The sequence below is a fragment of the Vulpes vulpes genome, chromosome 9 (assembly GCF_048418805.1).
Source record: "Vulpes vulpes isolate BD-2025 chromosome 9, VulVul3, whole genome shotgun sequence".
Classification (NCBI taxonomy): domain Eukaryota; kingdom Metazoa; phylum Chordata; class Mammalia; order Carnivora; family Canidae; genus Vulpes; species Vulpes vulpes.
This window is the reverse complement of record NC_132788.1, coordinates 20,695,724-20,712,448: the sequence shown is the minus strand read 5'-3', so window position 1 is coordinate 20,712,448 and position 16,725 is coordinate 20,695,724. Positions and strand designations below refer to the sequence as shown.

The 16,725-nt window shown below is 49.4% G+C and overlaps 1 protein-coding gene across 5 annotated transcripts in view; it reads right to left on the bottom strand.

The window, feature by feature from the left end:
* DPYSL2 (dihydropyrimidinase like 2) overlaps positions 1–16,725 on the bottom strand; it is a 136,169-nt gene that overhangs the window by 69,946 nt on the left and 49,498 nt on the right. The window contains exons 1-2 of one of the 5 annotated variants that reach the window (XM_026007898.2): positions 3,800–4,549; positions 230–318 (exon numbers count right to left, since the gene is read on the bottom strand). In XM_026007898.2, the coding sequence (XP_025863683.1) occupies positions 230–318; positions 3,800–3,838 (128 nt within the window). In that variant the 5' untranslated portion in view covers positions 3,839–4,549. Of the gene's footprint in view, positions 1–229; positions 377–2,385; positions 2,662–3,145; positions 3,353–3,492; positions 3,597–3,799; positions 4,550–16,725 lie in introns of those variants that run through there. The other 4 variants (XM_072719510.1, XM_072719511.1, XM_072719512.1 and 1 more) reach the window with 4 other exon arrangements.

Genomic DNA, 16,725 nt, shown 5'->3' with positions numbered 1-16,725 from the left:
TACATAACACATAAGGAAATGGGTGTGCATTTAACTGTGGCTCTGAATTCCCTAAATCTGAGTTTTCAAATTCACTAATTACCACCAATCAAAATGAGCTTAAACAGATCCTAAGTTAGTAAGCCTTTGAAGTCCTTATTAAAGTTTGATGCTACAAATGTGAATTGCAGGTACTGCTTAGGAATACTGGAAAGTACACAAATTTGTCTATATGATGAATTACACTTACTTGATCAACCCATCTTCCATGTATATGTCTGCATAGAATGACTGGTCATCATTAACAATTTTACCTCCTTTGATCAGAAGACGATCACTCTGAAATAAAGAAGTAATAAAGTCACAATTCATACGTGACCTATGAGAAACACTGGTACTGAGACAATGAGCTAAGGACGTATTTTTCACTATTCAAAAGAGACGCTCAAAATATGTCAATTTTGGAAAAGCTTTAGGGACAAAGGTGAACCTGATGTGACAACTTATTCATCACTTGATGAGTCAAACACTGGCAAAAGCTCAAAGCTTATCCTAGGTTTACAAACAAAACAAAAACAAAAAAAAAAAACCATCCCTTTCCAGTGAAAGAAAAGAGAAAGAAAATGAAAGAACAATCTCCCTTTGAAGAGCAGTGGAAACATTTCAGATAAAGAAGACAATATTTTTTTAAACGGCTTTAGGTTAAACGTCATTTAAAAAAAAAAAAAAAATATATATATATATATACACACCCACATGTAGGGAAGTCAATTCTTGGCAAGTTTCGTGTCGGGGAAAAATTAACCAAGTCTGTTGTCATGGGATACTCTACACAAACACACTTGATTCGACCACTGCAAAGTTTCATTTCAATATGTTCTGTATATCCACTTTTTATCTTTGAGGTAAATCACAGAGATTGTAACAGAGAGGAAAAAATACTTCCAGCATACACTACTTTCACTACTAAGCTGTTAAGAAAGAGGTAGAGTTTTGTGATCAAGTAGATGAACTGGCAAGTTCCAAAATCTACGTTGTTGATGCACTTATATTTTATATTTAATTGGTGCAAAATACATTCATGTGTATATATATGACAAGCAGCACATGAAGGCCACAAATACAACAGAAATATTACATTATGACTCATCTCTATCCCAAATGCTGTTGATAGAATGAGATTATTAACGGCCTGTGTTCAGTGGATATGCACCTGTGTTCTTCCAGACTCAGTTACCAGCTGAACCACAGACTGCTCTTTTAATATACAAAACATTTCAGAAGATGACATTCACTTTGATAATGGCTAACTTAAAATCCAGCTACAAATCAATATTCTTACTAAGTGTTATTTATATTCAGCACCTATCAAAAAAAAAAAAAGAAAATTATAACCAATCCTTAAAAAAATACAGGGGATGAGAGGTAAAAATACAAATTACATAAATAAGTAATAAAAAATACGTAAGCTGCTAGGTACCTAGGGAAAAAGATACTTTTACATATAAATGCAGACACAGCCAAGTATGGGAAGTATTTATTGTTTCTCTAACATACTGAAAAACAGTAAGATCCTTTTAATTTTGTACACGGTAGGGTCCTTCATCCTGCTATAGACTTCAGGAAGTCGAACGGGAATGAACAGTCAACAATAATTCCGGCACTTGTACAAGGTAAATGTAAAGATCTTTACAAAATCCTGCCATGCAAGTCACCAAAGCCTCAAAACACATCTGTGAGGTGGGTGGGGCCAGATTTTCATTCCTATGACCATAAGCAAACTGAGGCTGAGAGGTTAAGCCACTTGCTCAAGGACACCTGATCCAGGGTACTTTTCTCTGTCTATAAGGATCCCCCAGCCCCCTAGTCCCCAGCTCCTGGCCTCAGGAAGCATGAAGCAGCCCTGCCCTTCACAACTAGCTCCCCTAGTCACTGCCATTACCGGTCCCAGCCAACACTGCGAATCCCAGAGCCAATATCATGCTAAGGAAAAAAAAAAAAAAAGAGACATCACAGCCCCGTCCACTCTAGTGCCTTCCAGAAGGCTTCTTACATAAGATGCTGGCCATGATGATGATGGAGGGAGGGAAACCATGCTATAGGTCCTAAGATAATACAAACAGATTTTAAGGGTAGAGGGGGCGCTCTTTAAAAAAAATAATAATAAATAAGGTCTCGATTGTTTGCTTTTTAAATGTGTTTCTCTCCACCCCGTCAAAATGAAACTGCCTTTTGCATTCAAGAAGACAACAAATTACTTAAGGCTTTGCAGCAAATCTGCTCCCCACCCAGCCCCACTCCCCAGACTCCTTCCTCCAGAGCAGGGAACACACAACGTTGCATCCCCCTGAGCCCAGCCCTTTCGGATCCTGAGTCTTTGGCCTTCGAGAAAAAGCTAGTGCCCACCCTCGCCTAGCACAGCCTGGCTCATCCCATCCAGTCCTCCGAGCACACGCCCCCTCCCCTGTGCATTTGTTTCCACGTCTCCCTCCTGCGGATGGGTGTGCCCTTGTGCATCCAGAGGAAGCCGGGGTGTCGGTGGCTGAGGAGGAAACCAGAGCCGAAGCGCGCCCTCAAACCAGCCTCAACACATCTTGAGTTCACCAGGATTCTTCGGTCTCTGCCCAGCCGCCAGCCGGCCAACTCCAACTGCACATCATTATATAACAATGAATGGCCCTCGCGTTCCTCCCTCCCCGGGATTTTATTCGGGGCTGCAGAGAGCCAGGACTGGGGTGGGGTGGGGGGGAGATGGGGGGCAGGAGAGCTTCGGCGAAAGCAAGAACCTGCGGTTCATCGCTGCAGCACCGCAAACGCGCCGCGTGGATGCTTTTCCTCGCGATTTGCACACTAGCAGCCCGAGGCCCAGCGCCGCGCAGACACCTCGGCCGCGGCGATCATTGTGTGGCCGAGGCCGGGCCGGGCCATCTGCTCCGCGCGTCGCGCAGCGCCATTAGCTCTGCAGCCGGCTCGGCGCTGTCCCCAGCGCCCACCCTCCCGGCCCGCTTTGTGTGCGCCTCTTCGGCTGCAGAGGAGGCAGAAAGACGCCCAGAGCCCCGCCGGGGTCCCCCCCAACACCGCGGGCGAGGGAGCCGAGAGGGCCACCCAAACCCAGTCCCTGATCAACAAAAAGCCCACGCCTGACCCCCCCCCCCCGCCCCCGCACCCTGGTCTGCTCATCACCGCGTCCCTGTTTTTCCTTCCTCTTTCCACATCATCCTGGTCCTCCCTGCCCTTTCCAGCATCCCTCTGCTGTCATGACGCCTCGGGGCTGAAGCCCGAGGAAAGCTCCAGAAAGCCTTTACGGTGGGGGCGGGAGACACAGGGGGAATCCAGATCTCCATCCACCACCGCCACCCCCACCTCCCCATCCAGCTCCCGGAGCCCAGCCTCACAGCACGCAGCCCCGAGAACAATATCCGAGCTTCCAGCGTGCACATTCAATCTGGCATCCATTTGCTTACGCCCCGCAGGCCGGCACTGCAGCATCTCGGACTGACAATAAAAGGATACGGCGGCCCCGGCGCGCTACCTAAGACGCCCTTTCATGCACTTACGCTCCCATTTTAACGCCCTACAAATCATGTAGCTTACAGTCCTATGTGATTGCATCTCCCACCACCACCACCACCACCACCATCGCCTTCTTTAGCAAAAGGAGGGGGGGGGGGGGAGGAAAGAAAAAAAGAAAAGTTGGGTTCCTCTTCCTCCCCCTCCTTTAAAACAAAAAAAAAGAAAAAAGAAAAAAGAAAAACCCTTAAATGTTCTTTGCCACAAAAGGTTGCTGGCCGATCGCAGATTTCCCAGGTACCAAACTCACCGTGATGCGTGGAATATTTTTCTTCCCCTGATAAGACATCTCTCTCTCTCTCTCGGTTAAAAATAATAATAATAATAATAATAATTTCAAGAGGACAGCTTTAAAGCCAAAATTGCCAGGAAAGAGATGGTATTTTTTTTTTTTTTTTTTTTTGCAGCCCTGGAAAAGGTGCAACCGCTTAGCCGGTCTTGCTGATAGCAGATTTCAGGAACGTTAAGGGATAAATGCAATCCTCTGTCTCTCTTCCTCTGCTCCAACACAGCCCCAGCTAGGGCGGAAAAAAAAGAAAGAGAGAGAGAGAACAGGAGGGAAGGGGTGGAAATAAACTACAGCAATAAAAGCCTCGGTTCAAGTCGGCCACCGCGGCGCATGCGCCGCCAGCCACTCCCTTTCCTCTCAGGCAAAAGCCATCCGCTTCGAGAGAGACGAGCCCTGATTGGCCACAGTCGTGGGAGATGCAAATGAGCGCCGGCGGGGAGGGGAGGGGCGCGGCGCGAGAGCGCGAGTGCTGCAGTGTGGCTCCGCGGGCGGCGGTCGGGGCGTGCGCCCGAGCGGGGAGCGCGCCTTTCGCGCCCTTTCTGTAGGCCGGGGCGCCGGGGCCTGGGGCTGGCAGCCGCCCCAACGCAGCATCAGCGACCCAAGGACAATGGGGGGTGGCCCTGACGGGCCGGGCAGCCCAGCCCGGAGACGGCGGGCTCCGCTGCAGCCCGTGCGGCACGCACCCGCTCGCGCGCGCCCCGCTGGATGCCCGCCCGCGCGCCAATCCGCGGAGGCCGCCGCTGCAGCCCCGCGTGGGGTGACTGCGCCGAGCCAATGGCTTTGCTGGCGGCGAGCGCGCGACTGCACCGCCGGCCGGCGCCGCGCAGCCCGGGAGGGGCGCCCGGGCCCTCCTCCCGCCGCCTTCGCCCTTCGCGAAGGCTCGCTCGGCCTCCGCCCAGGAGTCGGCGGGGAATTGGGGTGGCCGCGCGCGGAGGGAAGGGCGCCGCCGCGCCGGCCACGCCCGTGCGCCCCCGGGCCCCGGAGAGGGGCGGCTGGATGCGGGCGGGGCGGGGGCGCGGGGGGCGGGGGCCAGCGAGCCCGCGGCCTGTCGGCGGCTGCAGAGGCCGAAGCCCTTAGTGCAGCGAGCAGGGAGGGAGGCCGCGCTGCAGCCGGGACAGAGACGGGAGAGACAGGACACACCCCGCCCTGAAAGCCCTTCTCTGTCCGCCCCCCGCGCCCCCGCAGGTTGAGGTTGAGGCCCAGCCTAGGGCCCAGCTCTCTGGAGCAGTCCCGCCCACGCCCATCTGGGGGATTACAGGGGCGCATTCCACCCCGGGGCCTGCAGATCTGTTGAAAAACTCGGGATCCAAGTGCTGTAGACGGGGCCTCCACATCATACAATGGGACAGAAAGAGGAGATGGGGAAAGCAGGAGGAGCGAAAGGTCTTACATTCCCCCCAAGAAGGGGAAACTGAGTCAGGCAGAAACCCTCCGGAATCCGAGTTAAAAGCACAGGCGACTCTTTGCCTCCCCGCTCAGAGGTGCTAGTCGCGATTTAAACGGCGCTCAAGGCCTCTCTTCTTGGCGCTATTAGTTGAACAGGCCTGGAAGCGCCACCCACCCACCCGCTTTGCTGGTCCTAATAGCGCACTAGCGCTCTTCCTGCAGAATCCCAGTAGGAGAAATGAGCCGGTCCACTTGATCCAGAACAATCTCCCAGGGGGTCATCTCTTTGGAGATACTGCCCAAGCAGGTACAATGACTAGAAACATCTAGACAGGCTCATGGCTTTGGGTTTCTCTGCTTCAGATCAAACAATAGATAGAATCCTTCCATAATCTAGGCCATCAGGCAGCCGTGGAAAAAAAAAAAAAAAGGAATCTATTTAATTGGTTCATACCTGCTCAGCAAAGATTAGCCAGATAAATACAAAATAATCCTGGGGCTACTGTGGCCCCACATTCCAATGTCTTTCTGCTTGTGGCTGCTTTGGATGATTGTCCAGAAGGTGTAAACTGTACTCTTCAACTCCTTTTCTGGTAAATTCTAAAGTCCCAGAAGGGAGCTGTGGGGGCATGCAGCAAGCTTCAGAGCTGGTTAATTCATTCAAGTTCCAATTAGCTGTGCATCTTGAAAACAAAGTGGAAGCACTCCCCCCTCCAACTATGTGATGTGCTAAGAGCAAAATGACAATGTCAGCAGGTATTAGTGTCAGCCTGTAAGGGTTAAAGTCACAAGTCTGAGAAAGCTAAAATGTGCCCTCCTACCAGTGAAAGCCAACTGTACGTTCCAACCCGGGCAGGGGCAAGTGTTCTATTAGATCATGAGTAAAATACCACTAAGCAAGCAAGCAAATAATGAGATTCAAATTAATTTAAAACAGATTGAATTCTAATTCAGTTGTTTGTTAATATATTCTTGTTAAATTTTCCTGCTCCTGAACGGTTTGATCTTAACGGGTTTAACTATATCTTGTTATTTACTAATTTGCCATTGAATAGTTTGTTTTGTAATAAAAGCTTTAAAAAATATATTTATTTCAGAGAGAGAGGAGGGGGAGAGGGAGAGAGAATCCCAAGCGGACTCCCTGCTGAACGCAGAGCCAGCCCCATGCTGGGCTCAATCCCAGGACCTGGAGACCATGACCTGAGCAGAAGCCAAGAGTCAGGACGCTCAACAGAATGAGCCACCCAGGCGCCTCTGTAATAAAAGCTTTTATGTCAGTCTTATTTGCATCAGCCTTATTTCTGGAGCCATCAATATGAGGTTCTTAGTCCATGATGATGGACATTTCCACTCCTACATATCCAAAGCTTTAGGGTTTAAATTCATTTGTTTAACTAGGGCCTAAGGGTATTTAGCATAAAGAAGATACCGAATAGTCTTAATTGGTCAAGGAACTGTCTGCAATCTGAGTTTCTTGCCAGGCTTCCTGCTCAGTGTGTTGCAGAAAAATAAAGGGGGCAGGGAAGAATCTTCCACCCACTCTGCACTGACAGACCTATATAATATACATTGTTTGTTTTTTTTTTTCATATTGTCTTTAGACACTTGATGAAAATTCCTGTCAGGTTACAAATCGTTCTCTCCAAACCAAATATTTTAGTCTGTTCTTGGGCAGGATTTTTCTAGACTTTTAAGGAATTCAGTGCATATCAAACATGAAAAAAGGGCAGACTACCCAGGTTCTGTATCAGTCTCTGACCACAGCCTTCAGCGAGACAGAGGTCTCTTGACACCCATGCCTCCCTCCCTACGCTCCCATGGGGTACATGCAGACATGGACCAGTATACACGCTGCCCCTCGAGGCCATGTGCCTTCTCAAATCCGTGCCCTGCCCTATGTTGCTCCCTTCACCTCCCTCCCTCTTCCCCCAACCCTCCCTCTAAAAGTGCGCTTAAAGTTCACCACCTCCGAGAAGTCCACCTCCCTGCTGCCTCCTGTGGTATTAACCTCCTGTATTCACCGCCACTGGGACCTGCATGCTCCCATATTGTGACTCTGCTTTTCTTCGATCCGAACAGGACCCCTAAAAGCTAAGAGCCTTGCATTTCTCTTTGTGCGGTGACCAACACGCTGCCTGACCTGTGGCAGGGGCCCTCAATGTCTGATATACAGCTAAATGCTGTCGCTGCTATTCCAAGAGAAAAGAGTCCTTCCGTGTCACTGCCAGGGTGAGTTTGAATGTCACAAAATCCCCCAACTCAGCCTTTCTCATAGCCCTGTCGCCTTGCTGGGTCTTCCTTCTCCCCCCTCAAGTTCCAGAAACTGCAGGAGAACCTTATTATAATGATGCAGCTCATTATTCCTGGTGTGGGCGTAGCTGCCTGAATTTTAAGCCAAGGATCCCCTAAGCAAAGCTGCCACATACCACCAAGCCTGATTAAATACAGGAGAGAGCATCCAGTTCAGAGCTCTAGAATCCTACAAGGCATCTCTGGTCATTTTCCACCACCACCACCCCCCCTACCGCCCCAAGCACCCGTTTCTCAGATCATTCTCTTCTCCACCCTTCCATTATTCTTTGTACGTGCTGGCCTGGTACCCTTTATCGTGTTGCACCACCTACCCTATACCACCCTCACCTATACCATGATGAGGTGAGCAGGATTTTCCTTCCCCTGAGAGTTTGAGCTCACAGAGACTGGGAACTCTTTGAGACTTCTTCATGTCTTACCTTTTACAGGGCCTAACAGGGTGGTGGTGCCACCCTGGTGGCACCTAGAGGTGGTGGTGGTGTCTAGAGGGATGGGCCACCAGGAGAGATGTATGAGTGATGGCATCCAGTCAGGATTTTTTTTTTTTTTTTAAGATCTTCAAATCACCCAGCCTGCCGGGAACTGGGGGTGGGGATGTGAGGTCCCGTCAGCGGGGCACTGCAGGGTGACTGGGCTGTTTCCAGTTCCTCCACAGCCGTCTCAGACCAGGCCCACCATTTCTCTTGGTTTCATCTTCCCCCTTTGGGAGGCTGCGGTAGCCAGTTCTGCTTCTGCGGCCCCCCTGGACCTCCCTCTGTGGAAGTGCGACATTCAGAATGTCACAGAATGCCCCCCCAACATACATTTTGACCAAAAGAGCAGAGCCCAGACATGGCAAAGAAGAGAAATCCCCAAGTCCCCACATTGCTGCAGGACTGCCACCAAGAGCTACAGCCTCAGATGCAGTCTGCAGAGGACGTTAAAATCAATGCAGTGGTAAAGAGAAAGTACCGGAATTCTTTCTTGCCAAAAACTAAGGGCACTGATGAGGACACTTGAGCTGGAAGTGATGCCTTCTTCCCTGCAGATGGAATCTGGCCATCTCTGTGAGCATAACCCTGAAGGGGTAGTCTGCAGAGGGACAGCCAACGGCAGGCCCATCCAAGCCTTTCCAGTGGGTGCATCCAGGGCTGCAGACTGGTGACCCGTGAGGGGTGGAAGTGACAGGCCCTCTGAGCCGGATGCTGCTTTTGCGAGCACTGGAAAGACTACTGGTCAGCTCGGGATGAAAGCACCCCGACTGAGTCCTAAGTGGGTGAAGACAAGAGGCTCCTCTGTCCCAGTCCTCTCGGACACTGGGACACAGAGGAAAGCATGCACTGCAAATCAAGTAGCCTTCGGCTTTTTCTCCTCTGATGACGCCTTCATGACCTACCTTGCACATCATCCTCTGTGTGACTACAGATCTTTCCTGGGGTCTTTCCTGCCCCAGCTGGAGACAGGCAGCAGCTTGCTTTGGCCGTCATGCCTGCGGCCGCCCTCTGCTGGTGAATGAGGAGAGTGCGTTTTTGGGTCCCCTCCGTCCTCAACTCAGGATCAGGAAAGGGCCTGGTCCCAGGGTTCCTGGAGTGATTTTGCCTCTGCTTTGGAATCACCTGGGGCCCCAACTCAGCCCTTTGATTTGAATCTCCAGAGATAAGGCCCAGTCTACCTCTGACCAGGAGCCCACCACACCCTACTTTTTAGAGAAGAGGAAGCTGGGAAAACATGGACTAGCTTGCACTCAGGTCTCAGGCCTACGCAGGACTTTTTCTCCTTCCCCAAAGTAGGGATGGCCCTTCTCTTCACCCCATGGGGACATCTTATGAAAGAGTGGTAAATATTCCCGCTATCCTTCCACCTGATTGCCTCCTAGGAAAACACTCCTTATGCAGTCCGTAGGAGGCAATTCACATTCATTGAGCACCTGTTGTAGTCTAGGCAAAGCTTTTAAATACATCTTGTTTAATCCTCCCCAAAAATCTTACTAGGGAAGTCTTTGTATCCCTATTGTATAGGGAAGAGAATAAAACTCAAAGAAACCTTTTGTTCCAGGCCCAGGTGCTGGAGAGAGAGTGAGAACAGGATGCTAACCCAGGCCCCTGCGACCCCCACAGCTCAAGGCGCTAGTTCTTTAAATGATAAAGTACTTCCATAGCAGAAATTAGTACCCAGCTAGTGAAGGAGGTGGGTGTAGGTGGCCTGCTGGATCTTTCTTTACCCCTTCCCAGTGCCCCCCTGCCACGCCAGGCTCCAAGGACTTCTGCACTTCTTCCCCATTTCCCCTTGTCTCCAAATCAATTCTCCATCCCCCTTTCTTCAGTACCCAGCAGGATTCCGTTTGTCAGTTTCTGTCAGTTTCTGTCAGTTTCTCTCATTGGAAACATAATAGATCAACACCAAGGTTTAAATGAGCAATGAACCCTGAACAATGCTACCCCTGAGCTAAGAGGGCAAGGCCCTGATGGGCTTCCTGCCTAAAGGCCATGCAGACTGTCCGGATGGCCTCCTTTCCCAGCCTCATCCTGCCCTCCCTGCCTCTACAGCACCCCTGGTTCCTGCTGCTGCTGTGGTCCCCTCCACTTTTTCCATTCACTGCAGGGAGGGCTCCTTCTCAGAGTCAGTGCCCTCTTCTGGGACACTCTCCTTGACCCCTATGTGAAGTCAGCCCACATATTTGTTACCTTCCTTATCTTGGCAGCTGCTTAAGAGCAGCCATCAACAGTGGGAAGTATTTGGCGTGTTTGTTTACATCTGTATTTTGGAATCTCCGACTCGCATCTGCAGACTCCCTGAGCCACCTGGTTCCCAGCCCCACCATGCCAGTCCTCCAGCCCAGGGGACCCAGGCCTCACCTTCCACCTCTGCCCCCCTGATGTGCACCTGCCACCCCGCAAGTCCTCATTCACCCAAGTTTTTAAAATGCTAGATGGCAAGAATTCACCTCATTGGGTTGGGTCACAAGTGACCTGAGGACCAGCTACTTGTGGCAGCGTGTATAGATTTCTCTCCCCCTGGGACCTGGCCTTCAGGTACCCCGGCCCTGGCCTTCCCCAAGCATGACTCCACCAGCTTGGCCTGTGATAGCTGCAGGTGGGTCCTTTGGCCAAGCCTACGCTTTGGGCTTGGGCTGCAACACACTTAGGAAATAAAGCCAATCCTCGTCAGTCTGGGCCCTCTTTGGTTCAGAAGCTGTCAGTTCCACAGAGGGCTGAGACAACATGTCAACCGGGTGTCCAGAGAGTCTAAACAATTCGTCAGGAGCTTAAGTCTCTTAGAAGAATCAAAGACTGAGAATTACTCACTTATTCAAAAACATACTGTGTGCCTCTAGCCCGGTCGCTCAAACAGGTCCCCTAGAGACCTCTTTGGGGGCGATTTATAAGCTTAGTCTGTGAATTCTTGGAAGTAGTCCATTTGGATACTGTAAAGATTTAAAGATTTGCTGGCTTTTCCCTTCATCAGATTGGTCTTCAGCTCCCCCCTCCACTCCCGCCTCACTCCCCTCTCCCCTGCCAATCACAGGGCTCCAGCCCAAGAAAACCAAAGGGTAATGGGGAGGCGAGCTCACAAGGTCCTCACCCACAGCCCCCTGGGCTGTCAGGCCTTGTGCACGGTGAGGCCATGGGGTGAGGGGACACACTGCTTCCTGGTCTCCAGAGAAACCGTGATCCTCTGCCCTGGGCCTGGGCCTCTGCAATGTCCTCTCACCAAAGACGGGGCACCATCCAACTTCTGAGCATGCCCGGCCTCCCTCTAGAAGCAGAACAAGATCCAATGGGACCAGGCAGATAAGGAAGTCACGGAAATTTACACCCATCACACATGTGGGCCTTTAAACTGGATTCTACACCCACGGGCCACACTGACTTCGTGTAGCATGCACTCAAACCAGAAGAGGAGTCTGAGTGCCACAGGAGTTCCCTTCTCTTCCTCAGGAATTTAGGAATAAAGTTAAATTAGTAAAACAGCCCCTTTTAGGTGATTGGCTGAGACAGGAAGACAGTAATCCCGGGGGCCTGAGAGACTAAGAGCCATGGCCTCATTTGGGGTGTCACCATCTTTCCTGTGCTGAATTAAGTGCCCTGCTGCTTCTGGATCTTATGCTGTCCCAGATCAGTACTTTTCCCAACATGCAATCTGACCATGTTACTCTTCTCCTTCAAATGCTTCCATGGCTCCATGATACCTGCATGACAAAGTCCGAAATCCCTAGTACTGTGTCCAGGCTTCTTGCATAGTTTGGCTTCTGCCTACTTCTCTCGCCTTCTTGAGCGCCGTCTGCATCCCTGTGCCGCATCCCTGTGCCACACCCCGTGCTCCAGCCACATCAAACTCTTCACCTTCCCTGGGTATGCCAGGCTGTTTGTAGCCTGTGTCTCAACTCATATTTCCACCTCTTCCAGCACCCCATCCCCTCCCTGACCTCTCACACCAACCCCTCCTCTCTGCAGCACTCCACAATCACCAGGTAGAGCTGACCACTCCTGTTGTGCACCCCTGGGCCCTATAAAGACTCTTAGCAGAGGGCCTGAAACAGTTTGCTGTGTAATTTCTTTACGCACCCTTTCCTCCTTGACAAGAAGCATCTTGATGGCCAAAAACTATACTTTCTTTCTGCAGCATGAACCATAAGGCCATGCATACACACACAACACATTCTGAAAGAATGGATGGATGGGCAGGTGCATGGACAGATGGATGAATGGATGAATAGATGGGTGGGTGGATGGATAGATGGATGGGCAGATGGATGAATGGATGGATGAGTGGGTGATGGATGGATGGATGGATGGATGAAGAATGAACAGATGAGTAAATGAATAAGCTCCCTGAACAAAAGTCCCAGTTATATAGTTACACAGGGACTTGAGTCTAAAATGATCTTCTAAGGCACAAAGCTCACAACCAGGCTTTGTCTTCAGCCCCTTCTGTTTACTTCAATTTCCCAGGAAGACCAGTGGGTATTCTTGACAGCCATTCACTCCTGCCAGAGAAGACTGCAGAACTGCCACTTGGGCCTGGGTACCTCTAACTTGCTACCAGCACCACTGTGTACTCATAGATGGATTAGGCACTTTCTGGGAGATACTCTTCATGTTGCAGAAAAGTCAAGGATCAGCAGACATGTCTCCAGACACTTCTCCTTAATGCAAACGGGATAAGAGACCTTGAAGAAAGGACATCTTCACAATGCTGGCATCTCCCAGGGTGACAAATATCCTTGGTTGGTATGGGGGATGTTCAGATAGGCAAAGGCAGGTTGAAGAAGTTTATACACTGTAGAATGTTCTTTCGATCCAGTACAAATATTCCTTATCCCTTATCCTTCCCCCTTCCACTATTTTTCTTTCTTTTTCTTTCTTTCTTTCTTTCTTTTTTTTTTTTTTTTTTTTTTTTTTTTTTTTTTTTTTGCTTTATTAAGTCATTTGGTCATTTTTGCCTACAAAGCACCAGAAGTAGTCATCATCTTGTGGACGACCAAGGATATCACTAAAGCTGCAGGGGTCTGAATCCTAAACTTGTGACCCCCGGGAAGCCAGTGGTTTAAGACTTTCCCTTTCAGCTCCCTTTGGGGTAAGACCAGAGCTGAGAGACAGCATGAGCCCCACACTTTCCTGAGTCCTCCCATCCTGAGGAGACTAGATCTGGGCATTCACAGGACAACTTCCAAATCAGATGGTGGAGAAGAAGCAGGGAAGAATAGATCAAAGCCACTGTAGTTTTAACTAGCAAGGCTACGGCAAAATATAAGGCTGCAACATCATAATAAAAAAAATATAGCATGCAGTATCAGGACACTAGGCCATTCCTGGCTTAAGCTGGCCCCTCAGCTATGGATAGCCACAGCCAGGTGGCCAAAATGCAGCTTGCTTGCATCATTATTTCAGACCACTGAGGTTAATGCTCAGCATAGTTCTTACTGGGACAATCTGGAAGCTTTCCCCACTAGCTTGTGCAAGTTAATTTGGTGCTCAGGATGATAGCAATGAGCAGGTCAGTAGACCGTGGGCCAACCCCTCCTCTGCATCCATCATCTTTCTAGGATAGCAACCTGCCCAAATGCCTGGTTCTCCCTCTCCCGACAGTGGCAGGGACTTCCTGACAGTTTCCTCCATATTTAACACATAAACCAAGTAGCTCTCCTGTGACCATTGTGTCTGCCCACACCAACCAGCTAACACATCCCCAAGAGAGAGACAGTGTCATTTGGAACATTACAGGCTGTGGCAATCATCAAAGCATGAGGAATAGGGAGACCCAAATGGCTTCAAGTTCTTCCTACCAAAGCCACCAAGACAGAGGCTCCAGGGGAAGAACTGAACAAAATTCTCTGCTGGTCTTTGCATCATCTTAAAAGAATCCTCTAGGCGTTAGTTTTCTCTGTATGATTATTATTCTCTTGCCTCAAATTTTCTGCAGATACCAAGAGGACCAAAAAGATCTTTTGCCAAATGTCGGGGGCTTCCTTTCTATTCCTTGTCTCATTTTTTTCTCCTTTTCCCTTCCCATCAGGTTTATGAGGTTTGCCTCAAAGCCATTATTAATGTCCATACCTGCCCCCAATTCTATGAATGCCTCATGTTGTCAAGCACATTCTTCAGTTTCCAGACAAGTCCAAATGGGATGCAAGTGTTGCAAGGTGCCACAGTCAGGGTTGTGTATTAGGTGTTTTCCTCTGAGACGGGATTCAGTATTTTGCAGTTAACAATGGGCTCTTGTTCTACTCTCTTCAGTGATCGTTGCCTCCCCTCCCCCCGCAGGTACCTTTGGAGGGTGGTGGGTCCTGGGAGTTGGAGATGGGTCCCAGGCCCCTCCCAGGTGCCATCAACCCCTATGGCCTGGGTCTTGCCTGGTTCTTGCTAGTTTACCTCTTGAGGATTGAAGTCCAGCCCTGCACCCAGCCTGGTGGATTCTAGGAACTGGGATCTGATATGCACAGAAGACCTCCCAAGAAATGGCAGGTCTCCTGCAGAATGGCTGTTGTCTCCTTACCAGCTAGTGCTTCTTAGAGTGACCTACTCTTGGACCCCATCCCAGGGCTTTACTTAACTGATGGACCACTTGCCTTTGCACCTTGGCGATCCCCCTCACCCCCACCAACCACTGCCACTGCTGCCCATTTTGCTTGACATGGGACTCACGAGAGCTGAACTGTTTGATTGACTGTACTTGCCTGACTAAAGCACCAGTCCCAATCTCTGCCTGACAGTCACCTTCCTTACATATCCACTCTGGCGTAGGAGGACCTAGCCTATGGCATAGGAGGACCCTAGGGAAAGGATCACCACCCTTCCCATGGGAGAAACCAAGTCTTCCACCTGAAAGGTGTTAGGATGTAATACCTTCTCCCCCCCCACAGGATGTGTATCTCATCTTGTACATTCAGAGTGCAGTGGATAGAACCAAGTTGGAGTGGAGGAGTCTACATCCATCTGACACCATCAAATCTCTATAACTCACCAAAGTTGCAGCCCAGAGATGGGAATTACACTTGTGTATGAGACAACATGAAACTCTGTGAGTCTTTCCTCTGACCCCCATCTTGGCTGTGTGACAACACCTAATTCATCAAGATAGACAAAATATAACAAATGTCTAATAAAAGGAATGATTTGTGACATGATACAACCTTTCATGTGCCTTCTATCCAGGGAGCTGTGCCTTGTAAAAGAACTTTCTTCCGCGAGTGTAATGTTCTGTATCTATTCTGTCCAACACAGTAGTCACTACCCCCACCCCCACCCATGGTTGTGTAGTATTCCAAACACAGTTAGTGTGATGCTGTGGGGGGGGGACCCCAATTTTTAGTTTATTTCATTTAAGCCGATTTTAATTTAAATAGCTCCTTGTAGGTATTGCATTGGGTTGTACAGATCCCGAAGCCAAGGCTTATAGCTGGCCTTAAGTGTTGGAGAATATGCAAGGCACAAACTGGTAGCTCATAGGCCAGATCAGCCCAAAGACATATTTTGTTTCACCATACAGTGTTTTCAATGGATTTTTAACTTGGCCAAGATTTTAAAATGAGGATACTTCTCATGAAAAAGCCACATTTTTACGTGCTTTTGGAAATTCAGAAGCTCCAGGCAACTCTAGTGTCTCTTCATAGGTGGCATCAGGTGGCTGGAACAGGGTAGCAGCTGCCCCTGGAGAAGGGCCTGAGCTCTGTTTCTTTGATCTCCACACACCCCACCGGCCTCCCTCACACAGAGGCTGAGTTTCAGTTACTATCCAGCATTTACCTGGACCTTCTTCATTCATGACTGCTACACATCTACCCACCTGGCTCCAGGTAGCCTTGATGTAAGGTCTGCTCTAGCCAACCACAGACCTCACCCAACTTCTTGAACAAGATTCCTCTCTGTCTGTGACTTTGAAGAGCCTTAAATAAGCAGCAGAAGAAAAATAACTTATGAAACAGCTGCTATTCACTAAAAACTATTACATATGTTATTCACTTAATACTGTGAAATCAGTGGCATCCATCCCATTTTATAGATGACGAGACTAAAGGCTGGAAGAAGTTAAATAATTAAATTGAATAACTGAATCAAAATCAGATAGCCAGAAAGTAACATAGCCAACATTCAAACAGATAAATCTGACTCCCATGCACTCCATCTGTCCACCGGACAAAGTCATTTCCAGACCATCACACTCCCATTATCCTGCAGAAGCCCCACCCTCCAGTGCACTGGCATCAATCAGTTTCTGGCCATTTCTCCATATTTATTCAGGATATAAGTGATTGGACCAGTCTTTCTCTTTGTGACCCCGCAGTGTGGCAGAGGCTGCTATCTGTTCACAAAATCCATGTTCTCCTCTTCTAGGATACACAAGTGCACCACATGTCCCAGCCTACTTAGCTATTAGATGTGCCAGGGTTCTAGCACAACTGAACCTGAATGGGAGGAAGGGGAGACCTATGGTTGTTTCTTCTAGAAACAGAGCTCTGTGTTCCTCCAAGCTCCTTTTTCCTTCTGGATGACTGAGATGATGCTCCCCAGACTATCTTGGGAGCTACATGTTGGCGGGAGGGCCATCAGCAGCCTGAGTCTCTAACTGCATAGAGCAGGGACCTTGTGCCTCTCCCCACTTGCCAATCAGGAACACACACCTTGAACATCATGAATATGATACAGAAATAAACTCCTCTTGTGCTTGAGCCATTGTATGTATTGGGGTCTATTTGTTACAGCAGCAGT